The sequence below is a fragment of the Bacillus rossius genome (genome assembly GCF_032445375.1).
Source record: "Bacillus rossius redtenbacheri isolate Brsri chromosome 9 unlocalized genomic scaffold, Brsri_v3 Brsri_v3_scf9_2, whole genome shotgun sequence".
In the NCBI taxonomy this organism is placed as follows: domain Eukaryota; kingdom Metazoa; phylum Arthropoda; class Insecta; order Phasmatodea; family Bacillidae; genus Bacillus; species Bacillus rossius.
The window spans coordinates 13,270,518-13,287,230 of NW_026962013.1; the positions used below are offsets into that span (position 1 = coordinate 13,270,518).

General features: G+C 37.8%; 1 protein-coding gene across 1 annotated transcript; it reads right to left on the reverse strand.

Annotated features, from left to right (window-relative positions):
* Nucleotides 1–7,995: 7,995 nt before the first annotated feature.
* On the reverse strand, nt 7,996–14,084 carry LOC134542914 (U6 snRNA-associated Sm-like protein LSm3). The gene is made up of 3 exons (XM_063387500.1): nt 14,024–14,084; nt 12,778–12,885; nt 7,996–8,601 (listed from the first exon to the last, which is right to left on the reverse strand). The coding sequence occupies exons 1-3, from the start codon at nt 14,042–14,044 to the stop codon at nt 8,422–8,424; spliced, it is 309 nt and encodes a 102-aa protein (XP_063243570.1). The 5' UTR covers nt 14,045–14,084; the 3' UTR covers nt 7,996–8,421.
* Nucleotides 14,085–16,713: the final 2,629 nt, after the last annotated feature.

Below are 16,713 nucleotides of genomic sequence, written 5' to 3' on the forward strand. Positions count from 1 at the left end.
TAACAATGCATAGTATGTATGTAGTTTTTCAACTAATCTGGTCCCGTTAATTCACGTCTGCTATTACAATGTGACCCTCACTTAAAGTTTCAGCTGTTCTGGTAAAAATGGCAGCATAAGCATATTAAAAGACACCCAAGATATGAAAGGAAAATATTTAAAAAAAAAAAAAAAAAAAAAAGTGAAAGTACACACCAGGGCCTAAATCACGGGAAGAAGTTCCTGTGTTCAAGTCCTAGTCGGGTCAAGCATTTTTAAATAGCTTTTTAAAAAATTTGCTTCTGTTCAGGACTGAGTTTTGTGTAATCACCATCACCATACTGCAAAAGGCAACTGCATAACCCCTGTACAAACATTCTGCCACATTTACTGTGACTGCTACCCTCTTCACTCCACTGGGATCTCCGATCAGTCTCCATCTCTATCAAACATCATGAACACAGGTTGATAGAAGTTGAGTTAAAAAAAAAATCAGAAGGTAGGCAAACCTTGTACTAGTACGTAGTTCTAACTGTCCCGGGAAATAATAGGTCCTCCTTGTGAAAAAGTAAAATTTTAACAACGTACTAGTCATACTGCGTTTCCTAACACTCAGTGCTTGGCGTGATTAACTGTCCAAATATTGTTGGCAGCTTATGACACTCCTAAATTACCTGTACTAAAAAAATAAAATAGTTGCTTGGCTATTCATTGTTACGTGGCAGCTCGAAATTCGCTGGTCTGTCACTGGCTGCCCAGCTGACACGGATTCAAGGAAACCACGACTCCCCCCCCCCCCCTCCAGCGAGAGAGGTGCGTGTCACAAAAAAAATTTCTAATGGGCATGTACTTGTGAGGCTCTTGCGCAGAGACCACCGGCGGTTCTTAAAGTGCTACTGCATGGAGTCCGAATATTATTAATTATATCAAGCGGGGTTCAACTTGTAGGGATGACATCTGACCACGATGCTGCCTGGAAGAGAACCAAGGAAGCAAGGCAGAAGAGGAAAACAACACCGCACCCTTTCCACCCTTCCTCCCGTCACACACATTCAGTGGCAATCTGTACTTCACACTCACGCCTCATAACCATAAGAAAGTGCTCATGAGTTCAAATGTAGCAGCCAGTGAAAAAAAGTTTTCTTGAGAATGAATTTGGTTTTGATAATGAATATATGTGTTGCAAGTCAACAAAGATGTGTATTATTAGATAAAGAGGATCGATAATGAAGTATGTCTCTGGTAGTAAGCATAAAGCTCTGAAAATACAGTATAAACTAGAGGTGGGTTGCAGAGTATCAACATTCTACTTTGTAACGAGTACACTATTCAAGTATCAAGAACTTTAGTATCAGTTTAGAATTCGCCTGAAACAACACCACAGCCAATGTGCGCAGAACCCGATCGCAGATGACGGTCACTTGGGCGGAGCAAGTGAAAGGGGAGGGAGCAGCACGACGAATAAGGGATAAAGAAGGGAAAGAATGTAGGGGAGGAAGCGCAGGGGAAGGCATATAAGGAGAGGCGCAGAGCAAAATGCCTCCATTTCAATTCGTCTTTTATAGCTTTCTGTATGTTCGCTGCATTGTCAGAAACACAGAGTAAAATTTTGTTTTCTAACCTCCATTCTTTTGCTACACGACTCAGTTCCTGGGCTAAGTGAGCACTGGTGTGGGACTCCAAAAATGAACATTCTAACACCAAAGAAATCAATCTGAAATTGCAGTCTATGAAATGACATGTCACTGCCATGAAACTTTCAGTATTAACAGAAGTCCAACAATCTGTTGTTAGTGTGACAGAACTAATTTCAGTTTCATAAGCAGCTGGTAACAATGTGTTTGTTATAGTTTTCCTACTTGGCAATGTATACGACGGATTTAGTGCATAAACAAATTCTCAAAACCCTTCATCCTCAACAACTGAGAATGGTTGAAAATCTACAGTAAATAAATTTAACAGTTGGTCATCAATTTTCTTCTTAGCAGAAACAGAAAGTTTTCTTACAACAAAATCACTTACTTTACAGTCATGCACATTGGTTCTTTCCAACACAGCTTGTTTGGGAACCGACGAACTGCTTGTAGAAGGAATTCCTATATCTGGCTTAATCTTTTTTTGGCTGAGGTACGGTGTCGTATTTGCGATGTCTGGATCATCGCTCCTACTTCTGGACAGTGATAGTGCTGTTTAACTATCTTGATTCTGATCAGGTAACTGTACAGTTGGATGTTTACGTTTTAAATGTTTCTTCTGATTAGTCGATGGTGATTTATAACTCAGTTTTTGTTTACACAAATTACACGTAGCAAACTCATTATTTTCCGTGAAAAAATTCCACACAAATGAAGTCTTTTTCCTGTACTTATCCATTCCTTATTTCACTATAAAGATACTAACTACAAAGCATGACAGCCCGCAACAATGTACATGGTAATACACGGCCAGGACAAACTGCAGTGAATGTTGAACTGATTGATACTGGCTGTATTAGGCGGGCATGAGCGTAACAGAGGTAGAGAATTACCGGGCGTGATAAATAATGTATCAGAGACACTGATACCTTTTTACGCTGGTGATGACGGCACGGAGGATGTGTAACCTGTAACGAGATGCTGATACCTTGTTGCTTACTGGGACAACTAATGCTCTAGCTGATACAGAAGTATCAGCTACTTGTAACTAGTACATTACTGTATCAGTAACTGGTTGGAACAGATACCGAAAATTGCTGTAACAACCCACCTCTAGTATAAACCAAGAGTCATCCCTGCACTATCAGCGCTAGTTAGGGACAAGATTATATTGTTTTATTTTCAGGTCAAATTCGTTTTTAAAACAGGAGACTATGTTTTTAATTTATACATTGTCTTTATTTATAAAAATAATGTATTATTCAAACAAATATGAAACAAAAATATTTCTTAATACTTTTTTCACCAAAATAGTCTCCTTTTGGCTGACACATTATGTACTTTTAGTACAAAATCATTATCAATAAAACAGAACATATAATACAAATATAAGTAAATCTGCAAATATTTATGTGTTTGAAAAATAATCTATGTCATTAATGTAAAAACAATGCAACTTATAAGAGATGCAAGATCAAACAACTTAATATGAATTTTTTATAATCCACTTAGTTCATACATTTTGGTGCAAAATTAACACTAAGTTAATTAATTAAATTTCATGAATTTTTGCAAGTTAAAAGATAGAATTTTTGGTAATTTTAATTTTTTATTTTTTCACATTGCTCATTGATTTCGTGTTTTTTGTAGCATTTCGGTGCTAAATGGTGTATTAACTAGCATTTTGATGTTTTATGTTGTGGCGATCTGTTTGCAGTGTATAATCTTATCACTTATATCTAGGGCCACGATTATATGGTGAATCGCGAAATCGCGAAATTTTCCGCGAATTTATATGGAAAATGCGAAAACAGCGATTTTTAAGAAAACCCGCTAAATAACACCGAAATTACACAATACAAGTCTCTTATATTTTAATGTGAAAAGTCATGAAGCGAAAACTACATACACTAGAACCCCGATTTTACGTATGCTCACGGTTCCACGGATTTCATTCGTAAAATTGCTACCTTCGTAATAAATATAGTTTAAAAAACTAAAGAAACATGCTTTTAAAGATTATCAAACTAAAAAGTAGAAAATAATTTTAAAATTAAATTTATGACAATAGTATATAAGCAATACTAGTATAAATGAGAAAAAAGCTTGAGGCGCTTTGTGCCATATTTTTTGAATATCAAGCGCCCCATGCTTTTTTCTCATTTATACTAGTATTGCTTATATACTATTGTCATAAATTTAATTTTAAAATTATTTTTTACTTTTTAGTTTGATAATCTTTAAAAGCATGTTTCTTTAGTTTTTTAAACTATATTTATTTTTAACTTTTTAGTTTGATATTCTTTAAAAGCATGTTTTTTAGTTTTTTAAACTATATTTATTTTTAACTTTTTAGTTTGATATTCTTTAAAAGCATGTTTTTTTAGTTTTTTAAACTATATTTATGTATAATTATCATAGGGATATGAGTTACCGACACTACCTATTACCATCTGAGATAACTATTTGGAGTTGCAACGTCACAAAGAAATGGTAAAGTCTCTACGAATCATTTGCAGTTAGATGTATGGATATAATATTAGAATTTACCGGGGAAAAAAAAAAAAAACATTTTTTTTTTCGGCGTGGCCGGGAGTAGAACCCACGATCGCTGAATCCGAAAGCTGACGTCACAGAAGTCGCGCGCCTTAGACCGCTCGGCTAACGAACGTAATGAAATGGGTGGGACATTTTACAGTGATGAGTCACTCACTCTTAGTCGAAAGAGTTACAGACGGACAGACAGAGTTACAGACGGACAGACAGAGTTACAGACGGACAGACAAACATACAGGTGAAGCTAATATAAAGCATGTAAAAAGAAAACCCCCGATGGAAGCGTGTGAACATGGAATGTGTGCTGACCCGCCGGCGCCACGCAGACGGGCGACCGCTCACTCACTCGCCTGCCCGCCGCCTGCCTTCCCTTCTCAACCCAGCTCTGGGCTACCGTCTGTCGCGTAGCAAACATAAAAGATTATTTAATGTTTGCTACGCGACAGGATACCGCGTTATTTAAACCTGCCCGCCTTATACAAACTGTTATTTCTACGATTGCGTGAATAGTCACATCTTCCAGTTGTGAACAGTGTGGAATATTAATGCTAATAGCAACAGAAGCTTGATAGTCAAGACTTGGCCGGGTCCTGGTTGATAAGCTGGAAGAATTTCCTGCCTTGCATTTCTACGTGCTTCCTCTAATCAGCTTTAGGGCGCCGTCTGGTCAATGTGTGTTAGTGAAGCGGGATGATAAGAGCGACGCTCAATGGTAGTTCTAGCGCGGTAAAACCTCTAAGTACAAGGCTCTGAACTGGCATGCAGTCATCTCATTCCCGTCAGATAACTGTGAAATTTGAGGGGTGACCGTAACATTATATGGCGGAAAAATAAAGATAAAGGTGTAATGCATTTCCCTCTGATATACTTTCAAGAAATTTGTAACGGGTTCTTTATGCCTAAAACTTCGAAATCATGCCTTTTAGCCATTTTATCTCCTCTAAATCCGATATCAAAAGAACCAGTTGGGTATTAACAAATCCTTAAATGCTTTTCGTAAACAGACTCGTGAGTTTATCGTGGCTGTGCGCGGCACACGATGTAGTTGCCATGCGTCACGCGCCGAGAATGTTGTCCAGCAGGAAGGGCGAGTATAGTTCATTTGCGGTAAAAATGAATACTTTTACGGCCCTGCTAAATTTTTCCATTAAAGAAATTTTGAAGTTTCAGTGATTTTCCAGCAGAAATAATGTTGTGTAACTAACAAACAAATTGTATCAAAACAATTAACGGTAAATGGCTGTTGCGGGGGCCCTTAAAAAATTTTCATTTTACCAGAAATGGACTATACAAACCTGGCTTTCGTCGCATGCAGTTTGGAGAAGGGGAGGAAGGATGTTGACAGTTTCACATGCCAAAGGATGATGAGGGAGGAGGGGGAGAGAGACACGATGGTTTGCATACCTGGGAGGGATAAACCTTGAAGTCTGGGCAAGGGAAGGAGAGGTAAGCCGTATGACGTCATGCATCCGCCGCCTGTGCTGCCGCCAGCCTGTCTAGAGATTCCCGCGCTCCCACTCGTTGCACAAGCTACTGCTGCCGTATTTTTAAGCAGAATGTCCTATTTTTTTCTTTTCTTATACGAACATTAGTACGATTATTATAAACCCACACAAAATATATGCTGCGTGTTAAATAATGGCTTTTTATAAGCTTTTATTGTGGGTTTTACCATTTTTCCCCCAATTATTTTTGTTTTGGTGTCAAAATATCAGATTTTTTGACGGTTCCTGAGAATGGTAGCATTTTCGTAATTTTTGTGTAAAAGTGTGCATAGTAAAATTTTCTGCAGTTTATTATTTTAATGTGTCATCCAAAAAATTGAAACTGATGACCTGATGAGCGATGGTACTTTTTAAGAGAAAATGTTTAACCTAGAGGTCGGCGGGTACCCGTCTTTCCGGGTATTTTTCGGGTAGTTAAATTACCCGTGGCTCGGGTCGGGCACTTTTTATACCCGAAAATTTTCGGGTCGGACGTCTAATCAAGAAAAGAAAAAAAAATCTTGGTTAACTTGCCGTTGCCGTGATCTGCTGCCACGGGAAATGACCTGCCGTGTCTATATGTATATTATGCTGAACACACAATATATTTGCTCAAATAAAAAAAAAATACCGTGGGTACTTTTAAGTCTAGATAAAATTAGCTAGTAGGCCTAAAAACATCGTGAAAAACGTAACGTTTATAGTCGGCAATGAACGTTTTAAATCGCAAAATATACATATTTTATAACATGGAAAGTTGTTTTTATTTCTAAACATGTAATAATTTAAGTCTAGGCGTGTAAAAGTACTAGTAATTATAGCAGCAGACAATCTAAAATGCACGAGGGAAAAACGTAAACTCACGAATGTATAAACGTAACAGGAATGTCGGGAATATTACATGGCTGCTTGTCTGATACTGTTTTTATGTCACAACTTAGCCGAAAAATACTGGTACGAGACATAAACTTCACAAGATAAAATGAGCGGAGTCTTGGTAACTGTTTTATACGTATTTTATAATTTCGGAAGTATTGTACAGTTGACGCAAATTTTTTATACTAACCATTTATTTCTGGGGATCGTAAATAATGAATTATTGGTATCAAGACATCAAGATGAACGTAAACTTGAACACGTCACGGCAGCGAGAAAACTGGTGCGTATTCCAATAAACTGGTATTAGAACTGGACATAACTGGTACACGGAAGGTGGAGCTTATATTTTTTTCCGCTAAGCTCGCATCTATTGGCTGGCTGCTGATGGAAGGTCACGAGTCTGGGCGGAGCGTACTGCGCATGCGCAGCTCAGAGAACAGAGAGAGCCAGCCGGCGCGGCGGCCACGCCGCGCCGTAGCAACAGCTGATCGAGTACAATGACCTTTCTCCGCGCACGGCGCGCTATTGACGGTAATTTACATCAATTTGTCGCCCCCTTTTTTTTTAATTTTTAATATTTTTAGTGTGGCGCAATGCGTATGTCTAAAGTAGCCCGTATTTGTTCTGAACGCTGTAGGATGCGACTGTATTTTAATTACCTAACTTTAACGTTCTTACAATTTTTCATATTCAATTTTTTTTTTTCTTTCAAAAATCTGTACGTACGACCGAGGTGTACGTACGAACCGGGGGCCGTACGAGCGAGGTTTTACTGTAATGCTGATTTGAACACGTTTTTAAATGCTAAAATAATGTTTTAACATTTTAACTACAATAAGCCGTTTTCCAAGCATCGCCAAAACAGCAAATCATTATTTGGGAATACCTGCCACAGAAGTATCCAGTGAGCGTGTGTTCTCACACAGGCGGGAACGGCTGTCAGCAGAACATGTAGAAGAACTGGGTTTTTGTGCATCAAAATCAAAAATTAGGGTAAGTAAAAAATTGATAGAGTTGTTTTTTATTTGAATTGCAAAAACAAGTTCATGTTGAACAATGCTTATTTTGTAATTTGATGTAATGTTTTAACTTATATTTATTAATTTTTTAAAGTGTATTTAAGATACAGTAAAAACATTTTGCAATAACAATTTCCAGTTTCATCAGGTATGTTAGAAAGACAATACCCGACCCGACCCGACCCGACCCCGAATTTTTTGTGCAATTATCCGACCCGACCCGACCCGGCTTAAAAATCCACTACCCGAAGACCTCTAGTTTAACCAGAACATTAAAATGTTGATTACATGTGATTCTAAACAACACAATAGACCCAACTGCTATTTTTTATGTCACAATCGTGAAATATATTGTGTAAGTACCATGAATAGCTTAAAAAAAAACATATTTTTTTAAAAGACGAAATAACAACGAAATGTGTGGTTTTAAATGACAAAATCAGGTTCAAAATAAAACCATATAATCTTGGCTCTACTTATATCACATGTAATCACATGTATGATGTGAAAAACATTAAAAGGCCATTTATTGGTATCATTCATTTTGAGCTGATGCTCCTACTCCCAAGTATTTGTTTACTGCGCTACACCATCTCACACAACATAAATAAATGACGGTACATACTGTTTTCACTTAGAGCGCTTATCTTGTCCTTCAATTATGTGTTTATGGGATGAGAGCTACTAGTTTACGTCAATAATACAAATTATAAAATAAAGATCATAAAAATGTCTTCACATTCAAATACAAAAAAAAAAAATCACATTGCTGACCTTATTTCATAATTGTAAAAATGTCTCAATGTTTGAAGGAAATAATTCACAAGTGTTTTGTTGCGAGATGCTTGGACCGTACCCGCGCTGCGGACACTACAGTCCCGCTCGGGTGGGCGGCGACACCAGGATCACGCCGTCCCCACGGACGAACAGCATGGGAATGTTGCGCTTGGTCGTCTTGTACACCTCCTCGTAGGTCTCCTCGTCGATCTCCACCGTGGTGACCGTCTCCTCCGCGTCACCCAGGACCATGTTGAGATGCTGGTCGTACGCCTGCAAGCCAATTGTTCATCCTGCGTTTTGCCATTCAAATAAAAATCACTTTAATACTGGGCTACAGAACAAATGTATCTAAACACTAATTGTCAATTGCAAAATCTTAACATACAGATGTATGTTATTTTCTTATTGTCTTATTTATTAAGATACTTAAAATATACCTATATATGGAAACATCCACTGTTTAGATTCCTCCACATTCAAAATTATTTTTGGTTTTACTATGCAATAGAGGTCTTTTATAAAACAAACAATGTAATAGTTTTCAGTTGTGGCTTGTGTTTATTATTACTTATTAGCATCAGTGAAAATCTTGAGATGTTAAAGTAAAAAAATTAAAACAAAGAAAGAAAAGAAATAGGGTAGAGACTTAGTCCTCCTCCTACGGCTAATCACCGGCCCCTTAACACCTGTCGCATTCCTCACATCCGCTGTGGAGATTCACCAGTAAACCGTGCTTAAAAATGCTATTTGTGACACAGTTTGTAGACACGTATGTAGTTTCTCATCAAACATCAGCTAAGCTGCGAACAGCACTCAAAAAAGACGTACAGCACTCAAAAATGTCATAAGTGATGCAGTTCGTCGGCACGACTAGCAGTTTTTCAACTAAGCTCTTCTTAACTTACTAACAAACAAATATACCTCAATGGCTTTCAAAAATCCACAGATTTATCATGGTTATCCCGGCACCAAAAAAAATTCCCAAATAAATTATCCCGGTCGAGTGGCCACTCTGCCAGGATTCTAGAATCAAACAGCCAAGACTTCATTCTCTTAGTTCACAAACTGGTTCACCTTGGCCGATAAAAAAAAGGGGGTTGTCTGTAAAGTCGGTTTACGAACAATAATTTTACGTGATGTCATAAGAAAACATTGATAAAAAATTGCATACTTTTTAATTTTCAAAATTATTTACAGTTTTTGCAAATTTAATTTAAATAATTTCTTTAAATATAATCACGAATAATTTGTTATAGAAATAAACTCAAATCAATGTCAATAAATTGTAAATTTCAAATGACGAAATTGAACAAATAAATAAATATTTTTAAATTGCTGCTTTTAAAAAGCCCACCTTCACCTGTTTGATAAATGAAGATTTTTTCACACGGTGGTTGGCCGGTTCTTGCATGCTCGGCTCAGGCAGAACGTGACAATGAGTCATGCTTTTTTGTGCGTGCAGCCAGCATTCGATTTAAAAGACGTTATCACGTCAAAAAACGCTAACAGAAATTAATGTGTTGGTAAATATGTAGTTGGGCGGTATTTGCGAAAAAAAATGTTAAAAATCCGAAAATACTTTTATTCTATGCTCTTTAATTTCCTCTTTTCAATAAAAGCGGCAGAGGTAAAAAATTCCAAATACTTTAGGAGATATCCAATTTTTAAATTTCATCATACGTAGTTCAGCGGTATTTGCGAAAAAAAAATGTTAAAAATCCGAAAATACCCTTATTAGATGCTCTTCAACTTCCTCTTTTCATTAAAAGCGGCGGAGATAAGAAATTCCAAATACTTTAGGAGATATCAAATTTTTAAATTTCATCACAATTATAGCAGTGCGTTCATGTGGCTTTCACCATTGTTTCTTGTTTACGAGTAGGCATGTGCGAAGGTCTCTTTTTAAATGCGAAGCGAAGTCGAAGCGAAGCTTATATTGTGCGAAGGAATGTCGAAGGAAAATCGAAGTCTAAGGATTTGAAATAACATAATTTTTAATATTAAAAAATTGTTACATAATTACGTTTCATCATGATTATATAGACTAAAGAAAATTCCATTGTACCAAACATCTTCAAAAAATGTATACTACATAAGTACTGTTAAATGTCTTAATCCACAGGAAAAGTAAGTACTTTTCATTTATTTAAAATTTGTAAAATTCATTAATCTGGTTTTCATTAGTAAAGTTAAATTCCACCTGGCTTTGAAACGTGTGAGCCAGCCATTTGAGGCTTGAAAATTGTCAATTCCAAGCCATAGTGCCTCCATTCGTGCTTTTTCTTGCAGTGCTGTGCCCAAGATGGGTATGTTATTAGAGCGTGCTTGCACAATCCAATCAAAAAGATTTTTGTCAAGGTCACTATCGATACATTTGCTATATCTTTTCCTCTTCTGGTGCAGTTTTGCAGCATTTTCTTCAATTTTTGCTCTGTCTTTTACTATTGGGGACAGAGTTGTAGGTGCAATATTAAAGCGTTTTGCAACATCACACTTTTTCTTGCAGTTGTCAACAGCTGTAAGAATCTCTAGTTTTTTGCAATGCTGATACCCACACGCTTTTGGGTACTCATAACTTCTACGGGTAGGCCTACCTACATATGCTGCCCTAATACACTTAATATTAAAAATATAAACAGGCTATCCACGTCGTCATGTCGCGTCGCCATTAAACATGCTTCACGAAACGTCACAAAATGTTCACTAGCGTCGGAAACGTGCCACTAGATCTGTTAAATAAATGTTGCATTCGTATTACATTTGTGTACGATTGCGAAAGATGTCAATCTGAAATGATGTTTACAAACAAATTATAGGTTAGGTCATCGTAACAGAAAACAAACGGTAACAAAAACGCGTTAGTAGTCGTTGGCCATCGTATAATCCACGTTTTATGTATCTAGCCAGATATGGCCGCCATCGGCCAATATCCATTGCTACAAATTCAAACGCGAAAATACGCATTTTGTAGGATAAATATTATAATCGAATCATTTTTTTCTTAATTGAAAAAGTTAAGCGTTTTTTATTTATAACTGTTGATTATTCCGCATAAATGTTATGTTGTTACACCAATCACACAAAAAACGGACATTTTTTTTATACGAATGAATTTTCTATCCGCACGGTTACCAGCACTGCAACTGCCATTTTACTCAACCAAATAAAGAAAACGTCTGTAAACAATTTCCACAAGACCTGTCGTTAAACAAAGCTATAGAATTGTGAATGAAATGAGAAAATGTTTAATATTTTGTGTATTAATATCAGCAAAACGATACGTATTAACGAGAAATTACCGTCCAGGGCTTTGAAAAACGTACGTTATATATTTATTATGCCTATTAATTTGCATGGCGTTTCAAGAGACCGGCGGCTTAATACGTTATACTGGATTGTACGTTAACAAGAGGGACGTACTAGAGAGAATTTGCTGTATACATAATCGGGAAATTACCCGCAGCAAATATATTTTGGCAGTATATACATATTGATCCAAATAGTGGGCCAAACGTTTCTGGCAAAAATCTTCGACTTTTCCACTCGAAGTTTATTTTTGTCGAAGCCAAAGTCGAAGGAAAAAAATATCTTCGATTCGACTTCGATTACTCGAAGCTTCGCACACCCCTATTTACGAGCATCTATTTTTTATTGGATAATGATGTCACGTGATTGTTCGTGATAGGCCAGAATTCAAATTAACCAATAGTGATTATTTACTTCATTTATTTTTTAAAACGGTATTTAATTACCGCCTCCATCTTAGGCGAGTTTTTAACATTTCTAATTTTAAAGTCTTATTTTTTATTGTTGCGCAAGTAATAAGTAACAAAAAAATTTTACATGAGTTGTTTCTGTTCATCCTTTGTCCCGGTTTGTTAAGTCAGGTCAGTTACATTATAAATACTTTAAAACTAAAGAACCATTGAAATAATTTCATATTATTTCTAATGTACGCTTAGTTTCAAAGCATTTATAATGTAACTGACCTGACCTAATCGACCATTTTCATTAATTAGGCATTCACAAACGCACTGCAAAATAAAAAAAATGGCGACGGTCGAATGATAAACACAGGTCTTGTATGCAAAATAAGAACGGCGATATCTCCTAAAGTATTTGGAATTTCTTATCTCCGCCGCTTTTAATGAAAAGAGGAAGTTGAAGAGCATCTAATAAAGGTATTTTCGGACTTTTAACATTTTTTTTCGCAAATACTGCTCAACTACATATGATGAAATTTAAAAATTCGATATCTCCTAAAGTATTTGGAATTTCTTACCTCCGCCGCTTTTAATGAAAAGAGGAAGTTGAAGAGCGTCTAATAATGGTATTTTCGGATTTTTAACATTTTTTTTCGCAAATACCGCTCAACTACATATTTACCAATGTGTTCAGTTAAATGGTGTACAATGTTTTTTAAAGCCCTTTGGGCCCAATACGTACATGTAATTTTCCACGTAACTCCCTTTCGTTTCTCATCTTCACATAGATCCTCTCATCCAGGCTCAGACGTATCAAATCCAGAGGCTCCTTTACAGCTATTGCAGGAACCTAAACAGACATTTTCACTAACCCAATTTCATTATCATAACAAAGCTTTAGAAAAATTAATCATTATAAATTTTACAAGCTGTCTAGCTGAACAGTGCATGCATATATATATATATATTTCCCTGAAACACACTGCAATTTACTGATAGTACTGAGAGCCTAAAGTCAGGATTGCAACCAGTAAAAATGTGACACATTGCTAGCTTAGCATCAATAATAGGTTTCTGGTGTAGCTTGTTAAAATATATATTTTATTCTTTCTTATATACTTAATTTTCATTGTAAATTAACCAGTTTACTGCTTACGTTACAATACATATGTACTCACGCAATTGCAGACATTCTTTGTTTACCCATGTTTTTTATTTTTTTTTACTTTAGTATAGTTTTCTGATTTTTTTCTTTCCATTCAAAAAACGTGACATCCGATAATTGTATTTTTTTTACGATACTCAAGATATTTCAATCAAAGTTAGACATTAATAACAAATAATTTTAAAATTATATAAAAATATCACAAAATATATTTTAAAAAATGAGATAAAAATTATAGAATGAAAAATCCTTGGCAATGTGTTTAGTATCGTTTTCTAGACTAGAATAGATAGGGAAGTATATATTATAGATAACCAAAATTTGGTTTGATTATGAAACTTATTTTTGCAAACTTATAAACAATTCCCCCCCCCCCCCCCCTCCCCAACCAATCCCCATTGTCTAATAAGAATGTTGTGGTAATGATTACTTCAGCGGTATCAAGTTAGTGACGTCATTAATGTTGTTATCGGGATCTAGACAATACCGTTCCTACTTCCCAACTTAGTAACAACCACTCAAAGATATTTTAATTGTGCCAGATAAAATATCAAAATATCAAAAATCGCCAAATGTCTCCATACAATTGGGTTTGATTCGCGATCACTCTAATAAGTTAACTTTTTCTAATAAGAAAAATCATATCAGCTATGCAGGAACCATAAATACTTTAAAGTATTGTAATGTATATCCGTTAAATAGTTATTCGTATCCTAATCCACTAAGATCCCGCAATTGTTGGTGGACATGAAACACAAACTAATAACAAGATAAATAAAAAAATAGCCGCATTTGATAACCTCCGACTTTCTAACCTAAATACCTGTTCTGCTTCTTCCGCCATTTTTGCTGGTAAATTTTAAATTTTTTATATATATCCTTAATAGAAAACATTTAAAACAGCCAGAATCACGAGAAAATTGAACCCTTGGTACCAATTAACCTTAAAAATAAAAATTTATCCTTAAAAACATTTAACAAATACTAATCGAACGAACTAAGTTAAATCACATGCAAAATTATATCATGATTTTCAAACCTCAAATTATTATACCTCTTATGTTTCCCATTTGTATTGCCGTCGTCCTAGTTCTCGTGGTCCAGACTCGGCGGTGTTCCTAGCGGGAAAGCTGTTTTCTTGCGGGGAAACGTGTCTGAGGCGGCGCCAGGCTAACGCGGTGGTTATCCACGAGGTGGGTCGTGAGGTCTGAACCGTGGACCACTAGGAACGGCGGCGGTTGTGGTGATGTTAGGGATCCCTACTGCCTGCTGTATTATTGGCCCTACACAGAATAGGATGCTGATTCCTAAATGATTGTTGGGGGGGGGGGGGGGGTTGCAAATAACATACACGGTTTTTCACTATCGTTTACACGTCGCGCACGGAGTGTGCGGAGTGGACGTTTGACGCCGACCGCCAATGCTCCTCTGTCGCATAGACCGCTATGCCTCATCAACGTCTCGCAAAAGCGTGTGCACCGAACGCGCCCGTGCGCGCAGCAAAGTGCAGTTCGTGCGACGAGGCGAACGCCATACAACGAGTGCTACACCGGCGCAAGGATCCGGCCGGGTGTGGCATATCCTTCCGCCGCACTACAACAAATTGTTATAATTATGTTTTTCCACAGGATTTTATTGAACATTATTTTTTATTAATTAATAATTAAGTCTTTGCAAAATCATGTTTCACGGTGCGATTTGTCCCGAACCTGGCCGGTTCAGTTTCCCGCGAAATTCACACGTTTCCGTGGGAGGGCTGGCGGGGGAGGGGGGTCGTACGCGGCGACACCGCCAGTGTCCTTCGAGAGCTCAACCAGGCCGGCAGCCTGCGCGCAACGCGGAACCTTCAACCTTTGCATTCACCGACATGTAGTTTTCCATAGTGTAATTTCTTTTCAACCTTTTGTACAGTTCCGCGGTCGGCCTAAATTTACCATGAGGTACTTAACTTAATTCAATCAGTGCTCCGAGATGAGTGTTCGACGTCATACGTAAGTACTGTGGGGAGAGTATGTGGTTTTACGTCGGCGCTTCACGCCCAACCTAGCCTACAGGCTACTTAGTTTTGGCCCGCACGGGGCAGCCAGCAGGCGACACGTGCCATCAAACTTAATAACGATTCAGTCCCTGGGACACATCTAGACACCACGTAGAGTCGCCGGAGACACGGGCCTACGTGCTGCTAGCCCAGTTTATCAAGTGTAATATGTTAGTGGAATAGTTGTTCGCCTAAGTGTAATTCGTCATGTCAGGGCTTATGTATCACCGTCGTACGGCAGTGCGCCACCAAACTTAATAACGATTCAGTCCCTGGGACACACCTAGACACCACGTAGAGTCGCCGGAGACACGGGCCTACGTGTTGCTAGCCCAGTTTATCCAGAGCTAGGTATTAGTGTAGTGTATTGTGCTTCAAAATATCGTGTGCCATGTCAGAGTATCTTTTGTAACTTTCGCGTCACGTATACGAGTCTGCCCCTCACGCGCATAAGAATCGTGAGCCGCCACTGAGGAAGTGAGCTGCGCGTTTGACTAGTCGCGTCGGGCAAACCGTTACGGCCAGAACGGGCAGCACCATGTATTGGGCTGTGCTGTATTAAATTCACCAACTATCTGAAGAAGTTTTGTGTTATTATTCAGGCGTCCCGAGTGGCCTCAACAGCTCGGGGGGCCCTACTGCGTTGACCCCTACCTCTAGCCACAAGGCCGAACCCTCCCTGAGAACACGAACCGGACAAAAATTACGTTTAAATAATCAGAGGTAGCGGGGACGGCGTCACGTTAATAACGTAGTAGTTACACTTGCAATTACATTCACCCGATTTCCCTACATAAAGTACACTATCATAATACACTGGGCACTCTGATGCACCATCACTAAAATTACGTCCTCACGCCAGTCGAAGTTGAGGGAGAGAGTTTGATTTGAGTCGCCGTATGCTGCACTGCCCCGCGCAATGTGTTGTGCGGGGAGTGTGATATTTACGCGGCTGGGATAGGCCCTACACCGAAAAAAGGACCGGGCGCACACCGGGAGTGATTAAAAAAGGTTTCGAAGTTGGACTATAGTTACCAGAAGGAAGTTCAGTGAAGACAAAGAGATGATGTCTCCCCATGGGACGTGCGTCCGTCCCGGTCCGCGAGTCGCGCTGTACTGGCGTCTGGCCCTGGTGCGAGGGGAGGGGTGAGCTCCCTGTCGCGCCAGAGTTTCTAAAGTTCCATATTATTTGTAAAAAATTATATTAATAACAAAATGTATGTGGCTCTAAATTCACACAATAAAACTTAATAATTAACTCTATATATATATATATATATATATATATATATATATATATATATATATGTTTTAGAAATGACATGTAACAAGTTTGTATATAATATGATTGAATTATCAGAGTCACACTGGAGACTGTTCGTCGCTTGATGACTGCTCCAGTGGCGAATGATAAATGCTAATTTGGAGCTGTTTTAATTATTAAGTCACATATTACACTATTGAAATCAGGCTGA